Here is a 13,611-nt window from a genome sequence, read left to right as displayed (position 1 = left end):
ATGAATGTTACATGGCCAATTAGGCCATGACCTTACTGACGTCGCAAGATCGAATCTGGCTCACGCGAGTGGCATGATCGTTATTGCTTTTCCATTCCTCTTCATTACCACAACTCTGTCTGCCTATTGGATCATATTACGCTGGGGTCACTAGACACAGCTTTCTTTGTAACGCCTTTGGCCACAAGTGCCTTTCCTGACCGCACAGCACTGCTGAAGCTCCTTTGCCTAATCTTACAATAACACCTGAGAACAACTTAGTCCTTTTCACTTACCACATTCACCTACCTCAGAAGGCCAATGCAATAAACAACCGTTTGAGTTAGCGACGCCAGTTGGTCACGCTGTACATTAAGCATAACTTATAGTAAATAAAGAAAGAAATGTATGGACGACCCACTTACACACATTAAGTAAAGAGTTTGGGTTCAAGCAAGCAACTCATAGGACATGACACACATAAATAAAGTCAAATGCAAATGAAAAGTGCATTGTGCAGTCCATTTGGCGTGAATAGGGAAAAACCGCATTTCATAATTATCTTGTGCCAGGAATCCAGTAAGCCATGAAACGCTGCCCAGGCGTCTGGACCTGACTGAAACATTTGGACTTCATTAATGAGAAGGAGAAGGTGGATGTGGGGGGATGATTAAGGGGGTGCTGTGAATGAGAGCAGCTGAGAAAAACACATAAAATTGTTGGTTTGCTCTCTTTCTTGGCTTATTCCATTGATTAGCTAGTTTGGGTTAACTGCAAAGGGGCTGGGAGCGGGTGAGCATGATTAGCCAGTGTGATTGACTACACAATGATTGTTCACACAGGAACTTTCTGGAATTTTCTAACTATCTTAAGATAAATGCACTAATTGTACGTCGCTTAGAGGGTCTGCTAAATGACTAAAATGAATCCGCTGCAGAACAAATACCCTTCCCTCAATAATAGCATCTAACAGATGTAGCCCGTTGTAACAACCAAATGGTTTCGCGGTAATACTCGAGAACCTCCTAGAAGTGATGATATTAGTCAGAACCACAGGTCTCCAGTGACTATCCGAATGCCAAGGAACCAATCTGAGCAGCATTACTTGATTGATGGGAGGTAAGGAAAGTCGATAAAGAAGACGTTTTGAAAACCAATACAAACGTCAATGCGGGTGATAACAGTATTTACGCTCTCCTAGGCAGGAGCTAAAACCCAGACAGACATGTATAAGGGGGAGGTCAATACGTGCTGACGGTGCCATGTTCAGGAGCTTTGGGATAGTTAGAATAGGATAGGTCCATCAGCCAGAGTGCAAAACACACGTTACACTGGTGTACTGTATCGCGAGGCCTAGGGTAATACGGTTATTATGCCACTGTTTTTACTCCGTTACTCTAACCGTCCAATTCACAAACAGTTGTGGGGCGGATACATCTCAAAAACAAAACAAACACAAAGAAATGCAGGTACACACCCAAACAATAACAAACACACACTTCCTGTGCGTCCATAGCTGTGTGAAATGTTGCCGCGCGACATAGAAATGATAGCGAAGTGCCACATTTGAACACGTGGCGTTGCAACTCTGACAGTGTGATGAAAAATACAACCGCACACTGAGAGTTAAACCACGCTCCCCAGTCAGAGGACAGAAACCACTTAAGGGCACAGCACGTAACACATCAAAAAGGATCGGAAAAGTGATATTAAGGGTTTCCCCGCTATTGCTGAATTGCAGTTGGATTTCAGACTCCAACCCACAGGTGCTGTAACTGCTAGATGGAGTCACAAAATAAATCTCTCGTATATTAAGCGTTGCAGTCTGCCAGTGGTTTGTTTGGGGGAAAACTGCACATATTTTCCAAACAGAGGGTGAGAGTTGGAAAAACAGACTCTCAAAACACATATACAGATGAGCGTACACACACACACACACACACACACACACACACACACACACACACACACACACACACACACACGCGCACAGGCACTTTACTCTGACACAGTATACATCAGAAAATTCCAGTCATGGTTGCTATGACAATGCTTACACCACAAATGTTCTCCTCTGCAGCTTATCGGGGCCCCCAGCACCCGTGGGAAAAGTGTTTTTAACTTTATGCCTGGGAACATAACAGTGGAAAAGCATAAGCCTCAAGTGATTGATCAACTCTGATTGCCCAATTTGGGTTCCAAAGCTAGAGCCTGCTATACAGTTAAACCTTCCAGATGTTAATATTCCCAATTATTTCAAAAAGCTATTTGGAAATGACGTAATACTCAATGATGAAAGTATGAAAATGTCATGTGTTTGAGCTTTTGTTGGCATATGTATTGAGAGAAAACCAGAAAACTCAATGCATTGAATAGGAGCTCTTACAGTGTATTACAGATCTTTATCCTCCTCTTTTGAACTTACATTAAGACAAAGGTAATCGCGTGCCACAAGGTTCTCTCTGTTCTCTGTCATGACACCCGTTGGTGTGTCTATACAGAATAAAGATAGCTGGCAATGCAACAACAACAAATGGCATCAAGAAAGGTTATTTTCAAAATACAAAATCTCTCCCCAGCAGAGCAGGAAATGCTATCAGCTATTTATAGCCTCAAACGTGCAATTTTTCAGCCGGCACTCAAGGGAGGGCACAAAGTCCCAATTAACTCACCGGAAACTCACCAAGGCAAACAGTGAGATCACTAATGATAAGGCAGATGCTCAAATACAAGCTAGAATATTTTATTTGATCTCAAAAGGCGGCCAGTACCACAGCCTCGCAGATGTGTCGTACAACAATGGCGTTTGGCCTTACTATTATTAGTCTCCTAAACAATAGCAGTCAACAAAAAATGATGGTTGTTTAGTAGACTATGCGTAATAGGCTACGGGGAGGAAATTGGACAGTTTTTACGTGGATCATGTGGAAAGTGGAGAATTCTTTGGGACGTTTTAGAGTGGGATAAATGTTAATGAACAGCATTTAAGCCACTTCATTCAGGATATTGCAGACTTGATCATTTCTTTACAGCTCGGTCATTTTGTTAAATGCAGGTGTATTGTTGCTTTTGGAACATTGAAAGAGTAGGCCTAATTCTACATAGGACATAGAGGGGCGATTTCCCCAAACGCAGATTAAGCTTAGTTCTGGACTAAAAATCTGTGTCCGGGAAACAAACCCAAAGAGTACTGTGTGCATCTTCAGTATTTCTTGACATGCAGTGAAAAGTACAGTAGACTGGCTGTGTGATCTGTTAATCGATGTCAAATGGTTAGAACGTATTGATAAAACCATTAACATCACTACACTGCAACTAACTACTGTACAACCAGCTACCAGGTATACAAATAAAGAGCTGCTATGTTAATTGGAATTAAGGATTTAAGATCCCTTTATAAATCACCAATGAAGAAGAAACAAATAATACTTTGTCTTTCATCACGTGTACGTTACCTAGTAGTTGTTAGATAAACGTAATTGCTGTATAATCATTTACTCTAGAGATCAATCTTTAATCATTCTCTTTCCACCTGCCGGTGCAGCAGAGTTGTTTCTCAAGTATGGGTAAAAAGGATTATAGAAGAAAATAACAAATAAACCATTTGTTATTTATAAAAATGGAGAGGGAATTTTCCATCACCCGAGCAGTGTTTTAACGTGCCAGCTGTAGAATACCTCTGACGAATGAGCAGAAAACCATGTCTGTATAAAAACCAAGACTTGGCTTGAGGGAGAAAGGACTTACTGTTAGTGGCTCAAGAAGTAAAACAAAATCCTAAAAGAGAACTTTGTCGTTTCCTGCGTAATCCACCAAAGAAGTGAACGCCTTCCCAAAATAATTCTGTGGATCTGGCCAAATAAAATTTGAAGACATACAAAGCCCTTGAGCACTGACTGTTACTTGTAAAGAGAAGTAGCATGTTTTGCCAAGGGGCATATCTGCAAGTCTCCATCAAAACCTCTGTGAGGAAGCCAAAACCAATAATATTTTACCATTCAAGTGCTTACTGGTACATTTTTGTAACATGAGTTTTTATAAAATCAAAGACAAGGATAATAGTAAAGCAAACGTTCCACAACGGTTCCTTAGGGAAATATATTTCAAACATTTATGGTTGAGGTAATGACATGTCTATGTTATCAGACGAAGCCATGAGAGACTCAAGAAGTAAATAAATCCTTAAATGATGGATGTTATGACATCAGCAATATAAAGTAAACAACAGCATTCTCCACCCCTCAGCAGTATTTCTGTAACTACTTACCTCGGTTTAAAAACAGCTCCCTTTGACTCTGTACTAGACCAATTACAACCATGCGTTTCAACTTTTTCTTCAAAACGGCCAATTGATTTTGGATAACACTACATTTAAGCATACATTATAACGGGTTCATAAAGGGATTGTAAGTAGCTTATGGATTTCATTAATAATTTACGCTTAATAATAAGCAGTTATAACTAATATTAGTCTCACAATTTGTCAATCAAAATTTCAATGAGTATAGCTGTTTATTATATTACCTATAAACATATAATACATAGTCGATAAACCCCTTACAAACCCTTTACAGGGCATACCTTGATGATGTAAAGTGTTACCTGGTTTGAATCATTTCACTTTGAGAAAATATGATTCTGCTTGCTTCCCTTGACCTAAGCATATCTTTGAACAAAACCGCGTGGTTTGTCAAGCGCCATAACAATAAGGGTTCTCTTTCATTTATCAGAATGTTCATCATTTTTTACTTATGACCAACTCCCATGCACTTTATGCGGGGGATCTTGGTCTTTGTAGTCCTCCGGGTTGCCTTCTGAGTCATCAACAGTGAGTGGAGGCCCCTGTAGGCTGGCTCCTTGTGTACACACGCATGCACTCACACACGCACTCACACATGCACCGATACACCCCGGGCCCTGGAGAGCTAGCATTAGTCACTCCACATAAAAGCTCCCAGTCACTCCAAAGCAGGAGAGCACAGAGAGCGAGTGGGAGACTAGGTCTACTTGGTCTCCATTTATGGCAGCCATTTTGGCTCCACCTGGACTAAAGATGCCACTGCTTTGATTTTGGGAATACAGGCTTACGTTTATATAAGCTGATCAATACAGAGGGAGGCTCTGATCACATATCACGGCTCATCCAGGATTGATGGTTTCAACGTCCATCGGGAGTGGCCTTGATTAGTCATGAGTGAAAAATGACTATGCTTGATTACATATATCCCTGCCTAGGAAGCATGATCATGTTGCTCATTACATTTCATTACATATGGTATCCAATGTAAAACGTGTGCTTGTTACCGTAATTGAATTGTAAACCATGATTTTACTTAGGATGAAATCATGGAAAAACAAACTAATTAAGTGGTTTACCTTCTTCACATACATTGTCATTCCGTGGTTGGATTACACAAATAACCTGGTTGCATTATCTAGGTCTAGGATCTATTTTGAAGCAACCCACATTTGTAATGTGTAACATTTACACCATAGGCCTTCATTCTATCAACTGCTATTCAAAACTCCATCTACTTGACCTTTTGACCTTGTTGCTTTACCTGATTGTTCGACCCTGCGCAATCAAGCTTGCATTTGAACACTACATGAAAAGGCTTACACTGTACAGCTCATGTGACCTTGTTTGTTAGGTGTTTACGACAACCAGCGAGACCCTGCTTACTCGTTCCTTACTTATCTCAACGCTCTGTTCAAGACTCCCAGAGCTGATGACACATCTGGAGCCACTAAAGTTTACCAGCAGGCCGCTAGCCTCCCAGCCAGCAGCCCGCATCGTCAGGAAGAAAAAGTTTTATGGTTGAGCAGCTGTTGCATTGCATTAAATCTCGAGCTTGTTAATATACTACCACTGCATCTCTGCAGGGCCTTCGCTTGCACCCCTAGGGACAACCAAGTCTGAGTAAGACTCCATGTGACAACTCTGGGAAGTGCTTACCTGTCCAGCGGTGTGCTAAGATTTAATTTCCTCCTGCCCCAGTTTACATGTGTGACTCCAAACTTGAGTCTATTCTATGGACAATATACACACTTCCTAGTTACGCTCATTAAGACTACAAAGACTCATAAAGACAAAGACTTGGTAGCATTGTTGTGCCAATTTATGTCACCTTACCATAAGTCATGCTTTTTCATTACTCTGTAATAAGAGTGTAACTACTGTCATTACACCGTAACATCACGCAACAACCGTTATCTCCCATACATGTGAGTCAGGAAACCCTGAAACCCTACACTAAAGCATATGTGTAACTAGCAACATTATCTACACGTCTAGAATGAGGTAACATAATCGACTCCTGCGCGCACTGTCAGATTAATTGAGCTCATTGGAAAGATCCGCTGTGCGATTTTGTGTTGTTAACAAAGACTCAGGTTGCTATCTTTCAATGGAGGCATATTATGTGACTTCAACATTGAAACCCCAACGGTGGGTTCCATTTACACAGAGGTTAGTCTCCTAAAGCTCCCACGTGTACATTAGTCAATCTCTTCCGCAATTGAGAACAACAGTAGGATTGTTTCCATACAGATCAGCCTTTCAGTTTCCATGCGCACACAATGTTTGTGTAACTTAGAATTGCAATGCAATACGACATAACATAGTCTATAAATATGTCAGAGGGAGGCCCGGACATACTGCATATGTCCAAAGAGTCCTCTGTAGCTCAGCTGGTTGAGCATGATGCTTGCAACGACAGGATAGTGGGTTTGATTCCTGGTACCACCCTTATGTCAAATGTAAGCACAAATAAAAGTATTCAGAACCCTCTGAATTATTTTATTGTCTTACAAACTGCGATTAAAATGTCTTAAAATGTACTTTTTGGGGGTAAAAAATATACACAAAATACTCTTTAACGTCAAATAACTAAAAATAGTTGTTGCATACAGTAAGTATTCAGCCCCTTTGTTTAGGCAAGCCTGAATTACTTCAGGAGTAAAATTTGTCTTAACAAATATTAATAAAAAGTTACATGGACTCGCTCCGTGTGAAATAATAGGGGTTGACATTATTTTTTAATTGCTAACCCTTCCTCACATACATACAACATCTGTAAGGTCCCTCAGTCAAGTATTGAATTTCATGCACATATTCAACTACAAAGAGCAGGGAGGTTTTTGAAAGCCTCATAAAAAAAGGACAGGCAATGGTAGATGGTTAACAATAACAAATCAGATATTGAATATATTTTTAAGCATGGTCTAGTTAATAATTATGCTGTGCATTATGTATTAAACCACATAAACATCTCAAAGATACAGTCATCCTTCTGAACTGAGCTGCAGGACAGGAATGAAACTTCTCAGGGATGTTGCCATGAGGCCATTGGTGATTTTAAAACAGCTACAGAGTTAAATGGCTGTGACGGGAGAGAACTGAGGATGGATCAACAGAGTGAAAAGAAGAACACAAATATATATTTTTTAAAACAACATATATCTTGTACACAACAAGGCCGTAAGTGATACTGCAAAAAAGGAATACACATTTTGGCCTAAATGCAAAGCCTTATGTTTGGGGCAAATCTAACACAACATGTCACTGAGTAACTGTCTCCTTATTTTCAAGCATGGTGGCTGCATCATAGTATGCTTGACATCGGCAAATGCTTGGGAGTAAAAAAAAAAAAAAAGGGACAGGACTGAGCGCAGGCAAAATCCAAGAGCAAACCTGCTTGAGTCTGCTTTAAACCAGGCACCTTTCAGCAGGACAATAACCTACAACACAAGGCCAAATCTAAACTGAAGTTGCTTAGCAAGAAGACAGTGAATGTTCCCAAGTGGCCAAGTTACAGTTTTGACCAAAATCTGCTTGAAATACTATGGCAAGACTTGAAAATGGCTGTCTAGCCATGATCCCCAACGTTTTGACAGAGCTTGAAGAATTTGCAAAGAATAATAGGCCAATATTGCACAATCCAGGTGTGTAAAACTCACCCAAGAAGATTCACAGCTGTAATTGCTACCAAAGGTATTTCATACATGTACAGTATGGACTCAGGAAACTGAATACTTATGCAATGACTATATTGTATTTCTATTTTTTTCATTCATTTTTTCTTCCACTATGACATTCCAGAGTAATTTGTGTAGATTGTTGACAAAAAAAATGTTAACTAAATCCATTTTAATCCCACTTTGTAACACAATGAAATCCAAGGGGTCTGAATACTTTTGCAAGGCACTGTAAGTTGCTTTGGATAAAAGCATCTGCTAAATGGCATATATTATACTGTATATCATAAACTGTACTAGAGAAGGCTCAAAACAGAAATGTACGGTTTTTGCATCAGAGCAAAGTTTGCACCTATTATTCTCCCGAAGGAATAAAACATAAAAGGGAGAGACAACTTTGTGCTAAGTGAACTGTTTTTATCTTTTCGATCAGATCTGACCAATAATGTCGATTCACAGAGTACTCCACACATATAGTATGTAGCTTCAGTCAGACTGGTTGTACATACAGCCTCAATGGGAAAATGCACTTGACCAAATACACTGTACACAAATTGACTTGCCAGGGTCACCAAAGGTCATCTATAGCAACAGCCATCCAAATGAACATTCTATCCTTTGAATTGATGCCTGGAGATGAGGAAACCCCCTGCAAATCTGAAAATGTTACACTGATTGATCCTACTCTTCATATGAGGTGAGTGTATGGTAACAATTGACACTGCAAAGACCTTCACGCACAGGAAATCAGAGATCAAACACACTCATAATAATGTAAACTTATGACATCTGACTTAACATTGACATGTGATGTCCCAACCTCTTTTTAACCAAGTTTGATGGCAAGCAGTAGCCGTAGCAGACACAGGCTTAAGTAAAATGTTTTAAGTTTAAATTGAAGGCATTGATACCATGCTGGGGAAACGACAAGCAGATACTGAGTAACCTTTTAGATGAGTCTGGATATGAGTCTGGATGTACCGTTTCAAAAGAACAATGAATGCCAGTGAATGTATTTGTCTGACAGGCCTTGACAGGTTTTCTGGATAAAGACCGGGAGCTCTGAGTGCAAAGAGTATACAAATATTGCTTTGTACAACTCAGTTTTATATATTTAATGATTATATTAGGCAGAACGTCAGGGCCCCAAAAGCATCAATGCTGTCAACATCAAGAGTGTGTGTTTGTGTGTGTGTATTGGGGCTGTACAACCAAGTAGTTTCGGGTGACTAATTAAATGAATGCAATCAGCAGGCTAGTAGTGGCCTGTGCCGCACATTATCATTTGTTTTGATACAGTTGGCCTAGTCTATTCATATTTAATGGGATTACTACCGTCAATGGAAAAAGTGCGTAAAGTTATCCCTTTATGTACGCGCATATCTTACTTTTTATAATGTCGCATTATTCAATATAGTACGAAATATATGTATATCCTACTATAAAATGTGGGTGTAGTATGGCAGTACCTGACCTGATTCAAAAACATGCAGCAAGCAACTAAGTCTTTCATAAATTCATTTGGAACGTCTCCAAATGGTTCCAAAGTGCGTCACATAAAGTGTGCGGTGACATCAGTGTGTGTGTCATGCTCATATACAGAAAACCCCATCACAAAAAATGTGTATCTGTGAATGATGATTGTATTTAAAAGGTGAACCTACCTCTGAAACAACCGCCTGCTGGAGATCTTGGTGCTTTCTGGGATGACCAACAGACCTTCCTTTCTTATATTAGAGAACTGTGCACTAGGTCCAGCGAACAAGAGATACAGTTCACAAACCCAACGTTTCCATGATGACAGTCATTTTTCCCATATTGGTTTCAGTCAACGTCCGTGTAAAGGGATATTGTCAGTCAGTTTGAGGTGGTTTTAAAGGGACGGGCTTGTAGTCGCGCAAGATATCCGTGCAGGACCTCCCGTGACAGCCAGTGTGGAGCAATTTCTCATGTCAGTCTGCAGAGTATCTATTGTAATTCTTGTGCTTCACCTCGGTGGTTGGTCAATAAAAGGCTTTATTTAGGCCTAAGCGTTGCAAAGAATGTTGTTTGCCAAGCGTCTCACTTGTTGACCGCAGTGTGCTGCCGAAATAGGTATCATGCTCATTTACTCAAGAATCTCACACATAATTTAGCTATTTTAATGTCTCCGATCGGTATTGAATGATAATTTTTCTTGTGTACACAGATGGGTTAGACCTACACTGACACGCAATAAGAATGGATTATTGTTCATAATAAAAAATATCTCATTACTCTTTAGTCAAACGAAGGGTGTATAGGTTGCCATATGGCCTACAGTTTCTGTCTCTCAATATAACTTCCAAGTCTATCTCTCTTGAAAGTCAGCGACTCGAACAAGCTTTTACAATAGTGCAAACTAGGCCTACTATAAACTTTGACTTTATCGCATAACAGCAAAACAATATATATATCTCCCCTTCCATTATTGACAAATGAAACTCATAAAGTGCGTATGCATAGCCTGTCTATTCAATATTTTCGATTTCATTTGTAGGTTTACGAGGCCCAGATAGGTCGCCTATATCTGATATCATCGGATTACATTGGTCATAATAGTTATAAAGCTTTTGATTTGGGCGTATATTTTCCCGTAGGCCTATATTCCCCTAAGCAGCCACATGGCAAAATAAAACCCCATATTTGAGCTTCCCAAAATATAGCTAAATATAAAGTATGTGTGCGTCTGTCTGTCTGTGCGTGTGTGTGTATGCGCGCAAGTGCGCACTTGTGTGAGTCTGACCACCTCTGTGTGTGTGATTTGACAGCATATCTTTCTTCACGAGAATAATCATTTTTTTGTCATCACACATCAGTCTGTTGTGACTTTGAACTTGTACTGTTTTTCCTGCCAATGTCTGTCCCATTTCCTTTACTCGGGCTTTTGTCCACCCCACACAGCGACTCCGTTACCCCCTCTTCCATCTCCATGTACTCCGCTTTATCACCCAGTGAAGAGCCTGAGGGGGAACCTTTAAATTTTTTGAGAAAGTTGGGGAAATAGGGGCAGGCAGGTGGTGGGGTTTCAACAACCGGTGGCGAGTCTGCTTCATTATCAGTCTCCCTGTGGTAGAAGTAATTGAAGTTGGATACAATGACGGGCACTGGAAGAGCTATGGTTAACACACCCGCTATGGCACAGAGCGAGCCAACTATCTTCCCACCGACAGTTATTGGTTTCATGTCTCCATATCCGACCGTGGTCATAGTGACGACAGCCCACCAAAAAGCGTCGGGAATACTTGTGAATTGAGACGCGGGTTCGTCTGCCTCCGCGAAGTACACTGCACTCGAGAACAAAATGACACCAATAACGAGGAAGAAAATCAGAAGCGCTAGTTCCCTCATACTGGCGCGGAGGGTATGTCCGAGGATCTGCAGTCCTTTGGAGTGCCTGGAGAGTTTAAATATGCGAAAGACTCTGACAAGGCGGATTATTCTCAAGATTGCAAAACTCATTGCCTGGTCCCCCTTGCCTTGCTGTTGAGCAAGATCTGTGCCGAGCGTGATGAAATAAGGCAAAATGGATACAATGTCTATAGTATTCATAATGTTTTTAAAGAAATCCGTTTTACTTGGACTTGCAAAGAAGCGCACTATAATCTCAAATGAAAACCAAATAATGCATACCGTCTCCACAATGAAAAATGGGTCGTTAAAAGGGGTCTGTCCATGGGGTTCTGTCGAATTATCTCGTGGTTTAAGGTATTCTTTTTCGTCCCTGAACTCTGGCAACGTTTCCATACAGAAAATGACTATTGATATAACGATGACTAAAACCGACACGACTGCAATCCCTCTTGCAGGTTGTGAGCTCTCTGGGTATTCAAAAAGAAGCCAAACTTGGCGTTTGAACTCGTCCTCTGGTAAGGGTTTCTCTTCCTCTTTGACAAAACCCTCATCCTCCCGAAACTTCAGCATTGCCTCCTCCCCAAGTTCATAGAATTTCACCTCCTCAGAGAAGATGTCAAAAGGTACATTTTGCGGTCTCTTCAATCGCCCCCCCGACTGGTAATAATAAAGAATGGCATCGAAGCTTGGTCGGTTCCTGTCAAAAAAATATTCGTTTCTTAGAGGGTCGAAGTACCTGATTCGTTTGTCCGGGTCTCCCAAAAGAGTGTCAGGAAACTGTGTGAGAGTCTTAAGTTGAGTTTCAAACTTTAGTCCGGACACATTAATAACAACTCTTTCGCAGCACACATACTCACTGTAAACATTTTCGTATCCTGATTGGGGATGTCTATCTGTGAGTGAGACAGTCTCTTCATCATCCATATTACAGAGAAAACTGGAACTCTTGCTTCCCCCGTCCTCCTCTTCTCCTCCTTCCGCCTCGTCCTCCTCTATCATATCCTCCTCGGATCCAAGTAGCGCCAACTCCGAGTGGCGCAAGTCCCCACCGAGAGTCTGGCGACTCCTTCTCCAACGTCCTACGCCGCGTTGCTTTTTCCTTTCTCTGAGAACCTGCTGCTCAGACTCATGGTGGTGCTGCTGTGGCTGTTGCGAGGAGGAGGGGCGCGAGGCGGTACTGCCGCTACTGTTGTTGGCATTTGATGAGGAGGCGGTGCGAGACTGATGCTGCTGGTGGTTGTTAAGGAGGTGACCAGAGGACTCCCCTCCCTCTCCAGTTGCTGCACCTTCAGCAGCGGCTGTTGCCTGCTGTACCTGTCTCTCCCTTTCGTGCTCCCTTTCCCGTGCGCGAGCATACCCATAAGGCAGTCGAGTTTTGCACCCATTATCTGAACCTATCATGGCAAACTCCATTTTGAGGAGGGGGTAAATTCAGTTCCCAGTGAATGATATGATCCCTTTAGCGACGACTCGTGTAGGCCAATGGAAAGTAACAAGTTGTAGCAAAGGGCGCACAGGTTGGCTGATCCTGCTTTGACAGATAGCATGCACCTGTTATTCAGTGAGGCGTAGGTGAGTTAAGAATGCGTAATTAAATGTCCATTTTTGAACACAGTTCACGTTGTCGTTGACATAAACACATTACTATATTTTTGTAAACGAACTCATATTTTATGACATCATTATTACAGCCAAGTGAATATAGGCTGTGAATGTGTAGGCCTTAAATGCTTTTCGAATGTATCGCCTATTAAATCACCAGATATTGGACAATATATTCACAAAACCAGCTCATGTGTCCCTCAGGTGGTTAACTCCAGTGTGAGTACTTGCAGAAATACGGCATGTTTGCATTTTCGTGGTCCCTCCTGGGTGCCATCTTAGGTGATGAGAAAACCGGCCCTTTTATGTTGTACACCTTCAGTGATTCTGAATGACTTTATTCTGCTGACGTCTTCAGCAGCTGCAAGGGAGAAAGAGCAGTTCGATTAGACAACCTACAAATGTATGTATTCAAATGCATGTCCCGTGTTTGGGCGATGCAGGCACTAAAGCCTACGCATCACCAACTTAAGACCAGCAAACACGACAAGTCTAATAATACTAATAATTATAATGACAATATTTATAACACGAATGAATCATTAATCGTAATAATAATAATAACTCGCATGGCAACAGGAGACAACGCATGACAACTGCAACATTAGTCTGTGTAGTTAATCATAAACATTCCTTCAATTACGCACGAAATTGTGTTCATCCTGTTAAAAAAATACCCCA

At 41.1% G+C, this 13,611-nt stretch overlaps 1 protein-coding gene across 2 annotated transcripts in view; it reads right to left on the bottom strand.

Annotated features, from left to right (window-relative positions):
• Positions 1-13,611, bottom strand: part of LOC129854118 (potassium voltage-gated channel subfamily A member 1-like) — a 129,172-nt gene that overhangs the window by 115,034 nt on the left and 527 nt on the right. For both annotated transcript variants that reach the window (XM_055920862.1, XM_055920861.1), the window contains exon 2: positions 9,621-13,291. In XM_055920862.1, coding sequence (XP_055776837.1) covers positions 10,783-12,741 — 1,959 coding nt within the window. In that variant the 5' untranslated portion in view covers positions 12,742-13,291 and the 3' untranslated portion in view covers positions 9,621-10,782. The remainder of the gene's footprint in view (positions 1-9,620; positions 13,292-13,611) is intronic.

The sequence above is a fragment of the Salvelinus fontinalis genome, chromosome 4 (genome assembly GCF_029448725.1).
Source record: "Salvelinus fontinalis isolate EN_2023a chromosome 4, ASM2944872v1, whole genome shotgun sequence".
Classification (NCBI taxonomy): domain Eukaryota; kingdom Metazoa; phylum Chordata; class Actinopteri; order Salmoniformes; family Salmonidae; genus Salvelinus; species Salvelinus fontinalis.
Note: the sequence above shows the minus strand (reverse complement) of the source record. Positions and strands in the feature narration are given on the sequence as shown.